The following is a 16517-nucleotide window of genomic DNA, read 5'->3' on the forward strand; positions in this document are numbered from 1 at the left end:
AGTGAAACCAAAAGTAGCAATGTACAACATATCAATAAGTAGAAATCCCGGAATAAGGTAAGGATTTTGATCAATGAATGAATTATCCTAACATCATATGCTGACAAATTTGAAAGCTTCAAGCGCAATGTGCTTGCATAAACACAATCACCAACTTTTAAAGCACCAAATTTCAAATTCAACAGTTTATTTTGTCACAAGTAAAATTACATTAGAAAATATGAATGGGCGTGAGAGAGATGCCAGAACTTAAAACCTAGACTACATATGCACATAAAAAATTCCACTAAATTGGGGCAGTTCAAAGTAGAGGTTTGAGCCAAAGAAAATTATGAACAAAAGCATATATGTATACAAATACAATAGACTAATTAAAAAAAAATATGAATGGTTAATAAATAGGGATATAAACAACTCTTGAACTTCAAGGCTATCTACACTAAATGCAATGTATCTACATATTACAATATAACTTACACAAATTTAACGTTTAGCAACATTAATCATAAATATGTGAAGTAATTTAATATGTCAAGATATTTTTTTATGGTTCCAACATCAATGAATTGCAATTAAATGAAAAATTTATCAGCAAAATACTGGAACTATACCCATGATGATGCAGAATTGCCAAAAATACATCAGTAAGAGCCCTAACATTATGATTTCTAGCATTACTATGCACTGAATGGGTATGAAACAAATTGTTGCAGTGAACTCATTCTATTGCATGAAACCACAGTTTTTGCATAGTGAGTGAAAAAATTCATATAAGATCAACCTAATTTCATAAGAGCGTGATTGTGGCCATAAGATGCAAAACAAAGCCTACCTGCTCTTCCTCCAATGCCCTGACACCATGCTGAGAAGTGAAGTGTTTCTCTTAGTCATTTCAGAAATGTGCAAGTCATATTGGTTTATATAAGCTAAATAGCTAATGTCTTTTAGAAACAAACTCATTGAACTTATAGCCATTATAGGAGATCTCCCTAGACCTGGAAATCATATTTTATTCATATTTCATCAAACAGATAGAATGCCCAAGCGTATTAAAAATCATACAAAGAAACCAAATGAAAAAGATCAAAATTTACAAACAAAATTAATATCTCACAACAAACCCAGCAATACACAATCATTAACCTGAGAAAATATTCTTTGTAGGAAAAGAAACTACAATCTAAAGCAGTATACACAATTTGAAACCACTTAGGCAATACGAAGCATATCTCTCATATCAATATTTAAACAACGCCAATTCATAATGTAGAAACCAAAAAGTTCTCACAGCACATTATATACATTCATTTCCTTAATTTTTGACATATTTGAAATCAAACAACATAAAGTGGTTTCAAACAAATGACAGTAATCTTAGATTTACTTGGTTCTCTTGATCTACTACAAATCGCCATTCGTTTTTTTTTTTTTTTTTTTTTTTTTGTAAGAACTAACCAAAAAAATGTAGACATTGCAGAAATATTTTTAGTAAATTTATCCTCAGCAAACTCAGAAAATCAGCAACCCTCAAAAGCAACTATCCGACAAATCATTCACTGGCCCATATCACATTTTTTATGAAGAAGTTTTTTCATAACAAACACTATAAAGAAGAGCAAATTAGGAACAATCAAAATCCTAACTGCAATTTTGTCAAGAGTAAAGACAATCCATGTATACCAGTGGAATAAAGCCGAAGCAATAATAAAAGCCCTTGCCACTTCATTTTCAAAGCCCTGAATCTTGTCATCATCAATTTTTTAACACACAAATCTGCATCAGTAAAGCCAGAAACTAACTAATAGCAAACACATGAGGGTTACGACACTTAGTTCTTGACCAAAAATTCTAATAGACTAATTGATTTGTTTTTACTTATATAGATATATATATATCTAGAAATGGCACTCATGTTAAGGTATATAATTATCCTTCAATCAATACATAACTGTACCAAGTTGAACATACTGCTATCATATTCACTATCCAAATTTTATTGTCACTCTGATTCAGAATTCATCCAAGGAAAACAGAAAACAAACAAACATATCAAGAATTTTTTTTAGAAAATAGAAAAATCAAGAAAAACCTGGAAATAACAAAGAAGCCTTTTTCAAGACCCAAATAAAGTCATCCAAATGTATCAATATGAAGTAAAATAATTGACGTGTCAATCCTTGACTAACTAACTCTAAACAATTTGAACATCATAGCATCCCTGAGATAAAAATGATAGATAATGTATATACCAACCTCGTAGATTTTCTCCATGTACGCGTCTTATCCCTTATCAGAACCTTTCTTAATATTGCGGTCAAGAATTTCCTTTGGCACATAAAGCTCTTTGGCTTTCTCTAGTACAGCAGCCAAAGCCGTATTTGATATTGGATTTGGACCCCATTTCTTTACACTGGATCAGTGGAAAATATGGGCACGCATTTTAGTCCCACTGTAATCTATAGCACTGACTTAATATTATAGGTATGACCCATAAGAAAACTAAATAAATAACTCAATGTACATCAAAGTAAAGATAACGATCATGAAAAAACCAAACCAAAAATAGGGCAGCAAAAAAACTTCATGGTAGTGTCACGCTAATATCCCTCAAAAGCAGAGAATACTACCAAGCAGAACCCACCGTAAAGAAACTTCTGCTAGTAGGTAATTGGTAGGAGCAATGTACTGTAACTTTTTTTAATTTACTTTCAGACTGTGAATTCAAGAAAAAGTTAACTAAAAATGGAGTAACTTACACAGAAACGACTTCCTTTCCAATCCTTGAATATAGCTTTGCCTTCTTTGCATCTTGCACCCCCTGTATTTAAATCACAATTCGAAAGAAAAAGTAGAAGGCCACAAAAAAGTCTTCCTGGATTCATGATTGATAAAAACCTTGCATCACACACAAAGAGTTCAAGTAGAAAAAGGGTTGGGAAAAAAAAAACTGAAAATTGAAAGAGAATAAATGACCCATATTAAGATTGAAGTAATCTCTCCTAAAGTATGTTTAGTTATTTCATCAAACATATAGTGTTCAAGTAGAATTGCAAGAAAACAACCAAAGCAAAAGTGACAACAGAAATCTTCCCTGATGTTCGTCTGAGAGTGAGAGAAAAGGGGAAAAAAAAAAACCGTAATCGGAGAGAGAAGGGAAGAATATGTGTACCGAAAGCCCCCAAATCAACGTTAAAAATGACCCACTTTCAATTCTGCAGCAAAGCCAAAAAGAAAAAAAATGAGAAATACAAAAACCAAAAACAGAGAGAGAACATGCGTTAGAGAGAAAAGGAAAACGGAGGAAGAATGAAGAGAGAATAGCGGAGAAGAAGAAAGAGAAGAGAAAGAAGGGAAAGAATAAAGAAGTAAGAGAGGGAGACAGAACGTCCATGAAAGTTAAGAGAGAGAAGGGAGGGACGGTGGGGAAGAAAACGTTTGGGTTTGAAGTGAGACGGGAGAGAAGATAACGTTTGGTTTTGACAGCTTTTTTTTTTTTATGAAAACACTGCACATTAAACACCGGTTCAGTTTTTAATAATCACCGGTTCATGCCACGTGGCAGAGTTTAGGCTCTCACTCAGGCAAAACTCAGCTTTTATATATATATATGATGCGCTTCTCACATGGCAGTTTTATAGATTAGGTTGAAGGAAGTTTTTCTAACCCAGTTTGGAGGAAATTTATGTCCTCCAAAAACACTAGAGGGTCCCAGAACATAAAATCAAAATGTGCACTTTACTTCATATGCATCCTTATGCATTTATTGATCCCCCAAGTAAGAGTTGACCCTTTGAACTGAAGAACTCTCCATTTGCATCCCCACTTCCAGGGACCTATTCCGCCCCAAACCTTTCCCTTCATTAATACCGTAAGTCCCTTATAACAACAACCCACTCTCCTGTCATAGAACTTCTTCCCCACCGACATCAAATATTCCTTTGGTCTTGTCTATGTAAGACCTAGTCATTTTGGCTGCTTCTTCCGTTTTCATCTTAACAATTGCCAAGCTTGTTGGAACTCTAGCATTGACTCCCTCCCTACTGACATCGGTCTTGTCAGTGAAACAACCAAATGCTCTGACAACTTCTTACGTTGACGTCTGAACTATTGCCAGTACCCCAACATCAACTTCCTCTATAACTACAATACTTGCAACTTCTTTCCGAGGTATTGTTGACGAAGTGTCGATTTTACTAGCATTGCTTGAACCCGCCACTTCTTATTCACTCTCCATTTTACCTTGATTATCGGTTGAGGCCACCGCTTATGCATTGCCATGCATATCAAGCCAGACCTGTCTCGTGTCTTCAAAGTGTCTGGGCTTCCGCTCTTTCGTTCACCTCAACCTTACTAGAGACCAGCTTATTCTCTCCATCTCCCGTAGGCAACTTCCCACCCAACACTTTGGGCTTATTTAGCCTACTTGCTAAATTAGCCCCGGAATCAATTGGGCTTACTCATTGAGTTAACAATCCTAGGCCTATATGTTTGGCTCACTTCTAATCTTTCCAGATACCTCCCCGCTTCTCTTTTAAGGAAAACAACAATTATTTTACAGACCAAAAAGTTAGGAGATCCTCCACGTCTGATGATGGAAAGATCAAGCTGTCTTTGCCAGCTTGCACACAAAATAATTCGGCTAACGATTGCTCATCCTTCCTATCAAAAACTTTCATTATGCTTACCTTTAGTGTCTCTGAAACACCCACAGTACCCCTACTCAATGGTGCTATTTCCTGAGAATGTCCCTTCCCTACCAAAACCTCCACAAGCGGCCGTTGTCCTTTATCCTCTAGCCTTGGCATCAACAGAGAGTCATCGTGCTTCTTACCATATCTACTTTTGGCAAAATCCTTATTAAAATAATGAACTACATTCCTCATTTGAACAACAGAACTCCTCCACTCTCTCCATTCTCGACCCTCCAGAATGATGTTGAAGCTTCATCGCCTTTTTGCACCATACTTCGATACCTCTAGGAACCTACCATGGCTATTCACATGCCTCTATGCAACATGTATTTAGTACCCACTCTAAAAGTCCTATTGAAATCCCGAAGGTTGTTTTCTCTAATCAACTCTTCCACGGTCTTTAAACCACCCCACACTCGGCTTGCGCAATAGCCCCGCTCAGTAAAAACCTGTGCTCCTCTTGGGAAAATGAATGTCGTCGTTCCCAATCTCAGACAAAATTTCGAATGCTGACATAGAAGCAACCTAAATAACTCATTGCTAATCCATCTAACTACAAAACCACAAAATCCTTAATGATATCACCGGAATATGCCTTCACCCGTTAACAACACTCACGATGAGGAGACAGAACCTCTCACTCATGAACATGCTGTAAAAGGAGGCATAAAGGGTATTGGTACGAATTTTGAGGGAGGTTAATGTAAATCTAGAGGAGGGAGATCCATATGATTTCATCCAAAGAAAGCATACTTGTGGTTTGCATTAGTAGTGTAAGAATAGTTTTCTTCAACAATTAATTTCTCCGTGAAGAAATTTCAAATTACTTATAAACAATGTTCTTCACTGGAAGAAGATTCTAGACTGGCTTCTAATCGCGTTGGAGCGGGCTTCAGCTTCTGGGTTCAAGCGGACTGGGCTGGGCTTGAAGCCCAATCGCGATAGTCAAGCTATGTCTAAGCCCACGGGGAAGAGGTTGGTTCCGGCGGGGTTTGGGTTGGGTTATCTGGGTGTTGGATCCGGTTCGGATTTGGTTCAACCTTGGACGATTTCAGCGACTGTTTCTAGGGTGGATTGGGTTTGTTGACTTACGGGGGCTTTCGAATTAGGCAGTTCTTCGTCGGTGGGTGTGATTTTGATCCAACGGTGGATTCCTTTTCGGCCAAGTTGTTTGCGTCGGAGGCCGTTGCTCAACTTTCACAGGATCTCGAGAATCCTGTTGTTTCACGGTTCGTCTTTCCCCCCTTGCCGACACCGGAGGTGTGTCTTCGGTGTCTCTGGATGCTTCTCACATGTCTGAGGGGATTTCTCCGTCACCGATAAGCTCTATTGTTGGGTTTGGTTCTTTCGGTACCTCTCCTCTGCAAATCAATTTTGGTGATACTTGTTTGGACCCTCAGCTCAGACTTGAGGGGTCTTCTTAGCCCATCTTCGCCCCATCAGGGGCAGCTAAGTTGGGAGAGAGGTTTCGTTCGTCTTTCTGTGTTGCCGATATCTAGGCCATTCTAGAAATACTGCAAAAAGCCAAGGGATGGCAGATAAGTGCATTTGGATGAGAATGTATTTGTAGTCTCTGGCAGCAATGAGGTTGCCTGTCAATTTTTCAGGCGAGGAAGCAGTTGTAGTGCTTCCAGTGATGGATTCTATGGGACTGGTAGATTTTGTGAAGGATATTGTTAAGCCATCTAATTCAAAGAAAGGTTTCCTTCAGCAGGGGTTTCTCAACTCAAGCTTGGTTGTGAAAGTTTCTACTCCTCATACCTCGCTTTTAGAGTCGGTTGTGTCTTCATCGACTCTGGATATTAAGGAAGATGGGGTGGTAGGGATTCCCTCCCCTTTGAGTGGTTGTGTCACTCTTGTAATTGGAAAGGGTGATGATTTTAGGGTGAATGGTTTGTCCCAATCTCAAAAGTGGCTAGTAGGTTTTGGTCTGTCTAGAGAGGTGGTTGTGTGGGAGCAGGGAGATGAGATTTGGGATGGGAAGGATGGAGATTCCCCTTACCCTTTGGGTGTTCTTCCTCCCAACATAGCATTGGATTCAGAGTTGGATAGTGGTTAGGACGAGGATCCCTCCTTGGCGATTCTGGATGCCTTTGAATAAGACTTTCTTCGGAAAGGTTTGGTTGTTCCTGTGTTATGCAAGCGTGCCTTCTAGGTGAAGGAAAGGAAAGGCTCACATACTGTAGCTTTGAGTGCTCCTTGTGGGTTTCGGGTTTAAGTGCTTAGGCCCTTATGGGTTGGTTTGGGTTTTTTTTTGTGGGCTAGTTTGGTTGTTCCTGTGTATACACCCTGTGTACTTAGTGGCGCCTTAAACTTTTTAATAAAACATTTCTTGTAAAAAAAGAAAAGAAAAAAGAAGACTTTCTTCAGGAAGTTAAGGTTGTGCACCCGAAGACCAAAGGCAAGAGGGAGATTTTGAATTTGGTAAGTTCCATCAACTACGGTGATGCAAGTGCGTCCACTCGGCAGAGGAAAGGCAAGGCTTACGTGCTGTAGTGGAGAATGCTTCTAGAGGGTGAGGGTTTGTTGGGTTTCTTTCTTTTTGTGAGCTGCTTTGGCGGTTCCTGTGTATACTTTGTATGTACTTAGGGGCACCTTACGCCTTTTTAATAAAACTTTATTACTTATCAAAAAAAGTAAGCTTTAGCTGAAGTTTTAATCGGATAAAGTTCTCCAAACTCTTTAGAAGTAATTGTGAATGCTAGGGCTGCATTTGCTGGCCATTATTTATGTTGACTCCTAGCAATCGTGGAGGCTCTGAAAGTGTGGTTGTATAATTGTTGTTTATCAATACAAATTGTTGCCTTTTAAAATTGTTTGTGCTATCAAATTGTTGTATGACAAGGAGAAATAGGAGTTTGCAAAATGTGTGCTTTCAGTTAGAAAGATTTCGCCAATAACTAGATGATATTACCTTTATATTTTATTTGAAAAGTAGTGGCTTCCTCCAGATTTGGATTTATATTGTGGGGAAAACATCTTCCTCCTATTATTTTGTATGTCTTATTTGTCTATCGAAGTTCTCATATGGGAAACAGTTTCTATGTAGAAGAGGTAGGAATTTCTAGGTGAAATAGTTTTTTTTTGGAGGGTGTTCGAGGCATGAGCTAACATGTTGTATAACTGCTGTAATGTGTGATGATGGGGAGGTTGCCGATTTTTTTTGCCCCTCTAGGTATTTTTCCTCTCTTCACTCCCTTGGATTGGGCTCTTTTTTGTCTTAAGAAAATTGGTCCAGTGGTGGGGCTTTTGTGTGAAGGGAATGAGGATCAAGTTGTGGCTCTCCTGACAGCCATTGAAGAGGACCATTCTCGGGCGGTTAAGGGTGCTAGTTCCAGAGGTAGAAGGGAACTTCTGAACTTAGAATGCTCCATTAACTATGAAGTCGTGTCCTCAAGGTGTGGGAAAAGCAAGGCTCACGTTTTTTTTGCGTTGAGCGCTTCGTGTGGGTCTCAGGTTTGAGGGTTGTTGGTGTTTTGTGGGTTTTTGTTGCTTCGCGGGTTTTTCTTTTACTCGCTCTAGTTAGGTTCTTTCCTTTGTATATTGCCAGTTTACCTAGGGGAGCCTTACACATTTTATATTTAAAAAAAAAAAAAAAAAAAAAACTGCTGTAATGAGTGAAATGTAGTTAATCTTTTGATATTGATGTTTATGTTTATCCTGCTTCTAACTAGTTCTAGATCTATTGAGCTAACTTTTTTGCAATTGTTATATACTTTTGCAGTTACTCTTTTATAAACACCTATTTCATTCTTTGATATGAAATGCAATTTCTTTTTTGATTCCATATTTATGCAGGTGTTTCCATGTCAGTACATATTATGGGCAAATGTGATTGTGATGAAGATGTTAGCCCTGTTGTTCATCAGTTGGAGGAGATGCATCAGGTTTGTCCTCTAGCTTCTCTACAGTTACTGCTTTGGAATTCTTCTCACACTTGTTTGGGGAATAAATTTCATCTTTGCAGATGCTTTTGGAAAGATTTGAATATGAAAAACAAAAATTGGTGGCAAATTTGGGATCTAGTGAGCATGCAAATGCTGAGGCAAATTCAGCTTCTTGTTGTACCTTCTTCCCTGAAATATTGTGTAGGAAGTCTGGGTTCGAAAGCTGGCAGGACACTCTTCCTCTAAGTGACAGCACAAGTTTTTTCCTTGATATGGAGTTACTTCAGGGGCTATCATCTATCCTTTTGGTTGATCCCAAAGGATTAAAGCTGGTAAAATCAGTTAAATTACACCATTCTTTGCAAAAAAAAATTACACCATTTTTTGCAATTGTATCTTGTCCTGCTAGTTTTGCTGGAACTTATTGAATTTGAAAGGATCTAATAGATACTAATGTTAAAGTAGAGTCTCATAGATTTTAGAGCCACAGAAAAATGTTTTATGATTGCGATGTCCTAAATTTTTGGTTCTATTTGATAATAATATGCACTTCTGTTTTAGGAATTCATCTGAAATATGCTGCTTTTAGTCAACAATGTTAGGATCGATTGATTTTCAATAGAAAGAGGCCAGTTGGTAATTAAAATTGTTTTCTTCCTTTTGACAATTCCATCCTGTTATATTAGAAGGCCTTATTCTTATTTCTTGCTTTTCATTCTTTCGGCATTCATTATTTTTGCACGAGTTCTTTTGGTGATTTTTCACTTAATTATTATATGATTTGATCTGCTATTTATTTTCTTTTTTCTAATGATATTACAGGCTTTGGGTACTGTATCGAACCTGCTGGAATATGGATTGAAATTTTCTTTGGACTTCTCATCAAGACCTCCCCAATTTTTTTTACCTCATCAAAAGATCTTGTGGACACTAGATGCATGGAATTCAGTGGATGCTGGTCAGTGTAGTTTTGTGTTTACATAATTATGTATAGATGTATGTACCTAATATATATGTAGTAGCATACCTGTTACATTAGCCATAAGCTTATCTTATGTATTTTCTTTTAATGCAGTGAATGGAAGGATTGCAAGTTTTGTTATTGAACTGTGGTTTAGGTGGCATCAGTCTTTGTGGAATCATCGGCCTGAATTTATCAAGGTATATATTACTTTTTAGTTTGATACTAATGCAAGACAATTTTGCTTTGTGACTCTTTTTTTGGGGAGTGAGGAGACTCCAGGTTTTATGACCTGCTGATATGCATGCAGAACTTCTCAAAGATTGGTGATCACGACATTCCACTACCGGATATGCTTGTTCAGCCTGTGAAGACAGCAACAGTCTTCAAGATTCTGTAAGATAATTAGTGTCTATGCGTTTCCTGATAACCATTTGAATTTGTAAGAAGTGTTTATTCCATTTCAATACTGAAATGTATAATCTCATCAGTCAAGAAAGAAAAAGAAAAAAAAACAAGTAAATGAAAATTAGTGAATTTGGTCTTTATGAGAAGTTACCCTCTATGGATGTTTGGTCACTAGTGCCTTGCTGGAGAAAAGTTGCCATTGCTTTGACCATTCTGTTGGCACCACAGACTCCTTTGTATGATAAGAATAAGAACAAAAATGGGAAAAAAAAACTGAGGTGCCTCTTAGTAACTCTGTTGTTATATGTGGTGTAGTGTGTACATTTTTCAATTATTTACTAAATTATTATATTTTTGAGATTTGTTCTATTATTTGTAATGTTTTAATTTTAGTGAAAAACTGTATGACTTGATACTTGGATACTCATTTTGTTAATTTTTTCCCTCAATTTTTGTGCTCGATTCAGGCAAAGTACATCCACTGTCCGTGAATATTTTGTGCGCTGTTTGACGCTTAGAGTTGCTTCTTGTAATCTTTGGCATAGCTCTCCTACAGGGGCAAATATACCTAGTTATCTTTTATCTATGGCTCGCTCTCTTTTCCAGCAGGTAGTTCTTTTTTTCTCTCTCTTTTTTTTTTTTTCGTCTTTGTTTATATGCTTTTATTGTTTCTCTAGTATTCATGGACTTCATTCTTTGTGTTGGTCTTCTGCTTCCAGATTATATATGCACATCGAAAATCTTTTCATGCGAATGAATTTGAGGCGATCAAGTCCAATCTTCATGCATTCCAGAAGAATATGGTTAAGGTGCTCTTTCTAAAGTTTCTATCTCTGTAATTATCTTTTGAAAAATGACTCTTACCGAAGACAGTTTGTCTTGCCATTCTCATGATTTTTTGGAACACTTTGTTTTTTGATTTGATTCCCCCCAGTTCCCCTTCTCTTCCCCCTTCCAAAGAAAAGAAGAAAAAGAAACACATTAAGAGAAGGGATTTTACCCACTTTCACGCGTGGTTAGGGATTGATGTTTAAGCTTTTTGGTTTTCAATGCATTATATTTTGAAAAGAAAAGAAATGTACGACATCTTAAACATACTATGTCAGATAGAAAGAGAATTGCAAATAACATATGGTCATGATTTGTACTATTTGGAAAACTAAATGTGTTGTTTTCTGGATGTTATGCATTTCATAAGCAGAAAATCTCAGCAGTGGCTTCTTGCCTCCTTGCTGTGTGATACCATGGTCAGTTTCAGTTGCATATTAACACTACTTGAAGAAAGAATACCTAATAGTTCATGTTTCTGAAAAGCATTAATTTCCATGTGCCTTATCCTTCTCAGGACTAGGGCTGGCAATTTTTGATACGACCCGCGAACCCGACACGAAGTTAAAGGGTTAGGGCTAAGCTTAAAAAGGTTTGGGTCATAAAAGGGTTGACCCGTTTAATAAAATGGTCGTTATAGGGTCAACCTGCTTGACCCGTGGGTCGACCCGTTTGACTCGTATACTTAAACATTTTTTTTCAACATTAAAAATTTAATTTAAACAATCATATTACCTCTCTCTTTCTCTCACTGTCTAAAGAGTAAAGACTAAACTAAAAAAAAATTTCTCACAAAAAACAAAACTAGTATTTTTCTTTTATTGAGTTAGAACTTGAAAAAAAAGGCAAAGACTAAAAAAAATTAGAGGAGTTTTTTTTTCTTTCAAGTTTTCGAACTTAGAAGTTGAACCAAAACAAGTAAATAATAAAACAACTCAATATTTTATTTTTCAACTGTGAAATAATATGATCCAGACAGTGATGCGGGCGCGGGACCGACTGAGATTCTGCAGGAGATTTCGTCGGAGATTTCGTTGGGGTCAGAATCTGGGGTGGCTTCTATGGGTGTGGATCCGATGGACGTAGATGGGGAATTGGGTTCTCTTCCTCCTGCGCTGGAGACGTCAGTTTCACTCTCTTCGGCTGTGTTGGATGAGAAGTTGATATCGGAGTGGGAGATAGATGTTAGGATGAAGGTTGCTGGGTATTGGGAGAGTTTGTCCCAGGAGTGTGCGGGGAATTTATCTGAGGAACATAAAGAGAGTTTCATGGCTATTTCGGATGAAATGATTAAGCACTATAAGACTAAGGGCAGGAAGGAGCTTCTGAATCTGCAAAGTTCCGTTTGATTGGTGACTCGAAAATGTCTTCTAGGTGTAGGAAAGGCAAAAACCATATGTTGTAGGGTTGTTTGCCTTGGGGGGGTTTTTTTGTGGTTTGTATCTCGGGGCCTTGGGTTTTCCTCCTGGTGCTTGGGTTGCCTGATGGTTTTTCGGGTTAGCTTTGGGGTCTCCTTTGTATACTTCTTGTGTACATAGGGGCGCCTTACGCTTTTTTTCTTAATAAATTTTAATTACCTATCAAAAAAAATATATATATATATATGATTTTTTTTTAGTTTAAATTTGTGTTTTTATTTTTATTTTTATAGATTTTATTAATAAATGGGTCAAACGGGTCGGGTCAACCTATTAATTAGCAGGGTCATGTTATGGTTTAAGAATTTGACCCTTTTATCTAAACGGGTCGTGTCAGGATTGACCTTTAACGTGTTCGCGGGTCAAACAGTTCGGGTCAACCCGTTTTGACAGCCCTACTCAGGACCCTGTAACACCTTTATGCATTTCTGTTACAGCTGTACTAGTGGTGGACCTTTAAATTATAGTTGTTCTCTTGCTCTGTTAGGTTCATAATTTACATGAGAATTGAGGTGAACATATAGAAATTAATAATGTGGCCTTTTTAAAAGATTAGTTCATCGTGCTTAGTTTTGGAACACCTTCACAACATTGAGGCATCCTGTTGTCCAATATCATAGTTCATCATTTTATTTATTTTTCTCTCTTTGGTGACAGCAAGAAAACATCCAGCAAATGAGCTCCCTTATTCTCTCATCAAGCCATTGCAGATTGAAAGAGTTGGTGCACAAGTTCATTGAGCCACTGCTTAGAGACCTCTATCTTCATCGCACTTCTACCGGTGGTTATATATCTATTGATCATTTTCTGCTTACAAACTATAGGAGTTAATCCAAATTATTGTCTGTCAGTAATTTTGTTGTTTAGAAATACATGATTATATATTAGTATCTGATTATTATTTTTTAAAAAAAATAAAGGGCTATTAATATTAATAGTATTTATTTTGGTTCCTAGCAATGGTCTTTATTTCGTTCGGGGTCTAGCGAAATAAATTTCATTTCCTTTTCAATTTTGTATGTTGTCATAATTATGCATTTGTTTTTCTTTTGCTTAGACTTCGACTATGTTCTTGGTTGTGCGTGGTTACGGATTGGGGGATTACGCTTTCATCTCTTGCTTAGCTGTGATGATTTGGATCCTGCCATGAAATACTATTGGAAGTCTTCACAGTTAGCAGAAAAGATAACATCGCTTAAGCTTGAGATGCAGGTATCTTGCTATTATATATTGTTCAATTATCCAGCAATGCTTCAAATGTTTTTGTTGTGGTGTTTTGTCCCTTAGGCTTTTGTTCATGTATTGCTTTACTGGATATTTTATTAACCACTAATGCAATGGTAAAGACAGCATCGTTGAACTCATCTGTTGACATCTAAAGCACATCAATCCACCTCTCATCAAATTTATTTCTTCTAACCCATTACTGCTCGCTGAGTTCACATATTTGTTTCTTTTATGAATGCCTCAATTAATTGTGAACTATTTGAACTTGAACCACAAGTTGACTGCAGAGTAAATTATGAAGTCAATTTGACAATCTTGAGTTTTATTCTAAGCTTGCATTAACATTTTAACTTTAACATAAGCACATGGAATTTCTATTTGTAAAATCATATACATAAAGCTTTCACATTATGTGGCTGAATGTCCATGATCATGTGCAGGCGCAAGTAGGTAGTTAAGCTTTTTCTTTGCAGCCATGAGATTAGTCTTTGCAAGATGATAAACTTAAAGCCATTACTATATTGCTTCTTGTAGGTACGACAAGAATGCAACTATCTAGCAGGATGGTTTTCTACAAGAGAAGCTGATGATAGAAGAGCACATGCATTAGAAAATCTTCAAGTGGAGCTTAGAACGGCGCAAAGAAAGGTCTAAACATTTAAAGAGTTTTACTTCTGTCATTGGATTACTATTTTCCTTTGCTGATAAAGTAAATATTATTGCAAATAGTTTATGGAATGTATGTTCTGCTTACATGATCAATGAAAATCAAAGGTAGCATTACCTTAGATTTGGTTGAGAAAATCAACTATCTATGATGATTATGAATATGAATATGAATGATGCCTCTATTGGTTAGCCTTTTACTGGTTCTGATCATATTATTAATTCTAAGGGGATGAACAGGAGAAATTTTGGGCAAAATATATTTAAAGCCCTCTGTAATTGTAGTGCACAGAAGTGCATGTGCTTGGTATCCTCAATATAGTTTTTTTTGATAAGTAATAAACTGACTTTATTAAAAGCGTCAGGCGCCCCTTAGTAAACCGGCAGTATACAAGAGAAAATGCAAAGCTGGAAATCGAAAAAAAACAGCCCAAAAAGAGAAAGAAAGAAGCCCACCAAACAAACCCACGAGAACTTAAACCTACAAGAACAAAGAACCCCAACCCAACCCTCAAGGAACACACAAGAAACCCACCCAAAAACCCACAGGAACCAACACCCTAAAACACAACACCCGTAGCCCACAAACAACCCACAAACTACAGAACCTGAGCCTTTCCTCTTCTACTCCTAGAAGGCACACTCGCACCTTTGATCTTATACCGCTTCCCCATACTACCCCGATGAAAATCTTCCTCAATGGCCTCCAACAAAGCCAGGGCCGAATCTTCATCCTCAGCACCATCCGACTCCCACTCCAAATGTAAGTCGGGAGGAATAATGCCCAATGGGTGAGGAAAGTCACCTTCCTCTCCTTGATCCTACAAAACAATCTCCCCAGATGGGCTAAACCCTACCGGCCACTCCTGAGATTGGATCAAGCCATTTGAGTTGGGAGTCTCACCCTTGTCAATGGTCATCGATTTGCAGCCGCTCAAGGGGGAGGGAACTCTCGGGAGAAGGAACCCGCACTGTAGCCCCACTCCCCCACTTGGCATCGGCAGGTTCTGAACCACAGACCCGTCCAAAGCCTAAGAAGAAGTACCCAAACACTGTGTCATCGGCGAACTCAAAGCGAACTCAATATAGTGACAGTTTTATACCAATTTTCAATTTTTTCATTTATGTTGAAATGTCAACCTCCATAATTGTATGGGGCAGAAGTGGCCTGTCTTTGATCTTGACACGCTTAGAAAAAACTAGCCAAAAAAAGAAGAGAAATCATGATAAATTAGGATGGCAGTATGTTGCAATATCTTTGTGATGGAATTCATCTTTGTAGTCTAAAGAGAATGAGTTCACATGTGGTATCCCCTTATTGGGTCGGATTGAAAATGTTAGATGGGCATATGTGTATCAAGCCCAACATTAGGTGTGTACTAGGTAGAATTGGATTAGGAAAAGTATGCATATCCCCCTTAAACTACCACTTAATTTTCAATGTACCCCCTCAAACTACCAAAACATGTTAATGTCCCCCCTAAGACCAACAAAAAGACAAAAATGACCATATAAATTTGAGAAAAAAAATTAAAGAAGAAACGGTTTTCTTTTCTCTTTTTTTTTTTACAAAAAGTGAAAATTAAAAAAGCGTAAAAGAAAAAAAAAAACAAACAAAAAAATAAATGAAAATTATATAAAAAAAAAAAACAAACAAACAAACAAACAAACGAAAAAAAAAAAAAAAAAAAAACCGTTTCTATTTTGTATTTTATTTTTAATTTTTTTGTTTTAATTTTTTTTTTTGTATAAATTTTTGTTATTTTAGATTTTTTTAATAATTTTTTAGTTTTTTTTTTAAAAAATATTAATATGTTTTATGAATGGTATTTTTGTCATTAGGGTGGACATAGACATTTTTCGATAGTTTAGGGGGGGAGATTGACACAATTTGTAGTTTGGTGGGAGACATTGACAATGAGATGGTAGATTGAGGGGGTTATGTGTATTTTTCCCAATGGATTATATAAGTGGTTACGGGAAGTTTGAATTGCTTTTAGGGTATTGTATAGATGTAGCATGTTCCTTGGTCGTGACAAATAGCATCAAAGTCGACCTCTTAAGGCCTTCTGGTGCAAGGGCATTGTAGTGCAACATGAAGTTTGAGGAAGATATTAGGGATTTTAATGGGTAAGATTGTGGTACATTATATTAGATTTGAGATGAAGGGGTTGTATGGGCAAATGTTGTAAGTCTCAATTTAGTGTGTACTCGAAGGAACTAAACTATATAAGTGATTACAAGATGCCTTAATAAGTATTGTTTTTTTTTTTTTTTTGGCATACTATGCCAATGTGACTTCTGCGCCCCTTGTCTTTACATCGCATTTTGTTATTAAGTCTCATAAAACTATTGTATGCCAAACTATAAATGATATAGCTCTTTCAAGAAAGATATGTTTAATTAGTTAAAAAACTGTAATAGTAAAACG

The 16517-nt window shown here is 37.0% G+C and overlaps 1 protein-coding gene across 2 annotated transcripts in view; it reads left to right on the forward strand.

The window, feature by feature from the left end:
* The window catches only part of LOC133862996 (midasin), a 79881-nt gene that overhangs the window by 44007 nt on the left and 19357 nt on the right, over nt 1-16517 (forward strand). For both annotated transcript variants that reach the window (XM_062298953.1, XM_062298952.1), the window contains 10 exons: nt 8490-8578; nt 8659-8910; nt 9401-9536; nt 9654-9739; nt 9850-9935; nt 10415-10556; nt 10667-10756; nt 12851-12974; nt 13251-13405; nt 13955-14068. In XM_062298953.1, the coding sequence (XP_062154937.1) occupies nt 8490-8578; nt 8659-8910; nt 9401-9536; nt 9654-9739; nt 9850-9935; nt 10415-10556; nt 10667-10756; nt 12851-12974; nt 13251-13405; nt 13955-14068 (1274 nt within the window). The remainder of the gene's footprint in view (nt 1-8489; nt 8579-8658; nt 8911-9400; nt 9537-9653; nt 9740-9849; nt 9936-10414; nt 10557-10666; nt 10757-12850; nt 12975-13250; nt 13406-13954; nt 14069-16517) is intronic.

This window comes from Alnus glutinosa, chromosome 3 (genome assembly GCF_958979055.1).
Source record: "Alnus glutinosa chromosome 3, dhAlnGlut1.1, whole genome shotgun sequence".
NCBI classification, from domain to species: domain Eukaryota; kingdom Viridiplantae; phylum Streptophyta; class Magnoliopsida; order Fagales; family Betulaceae; genus Alnus; species Alnus glutinosa.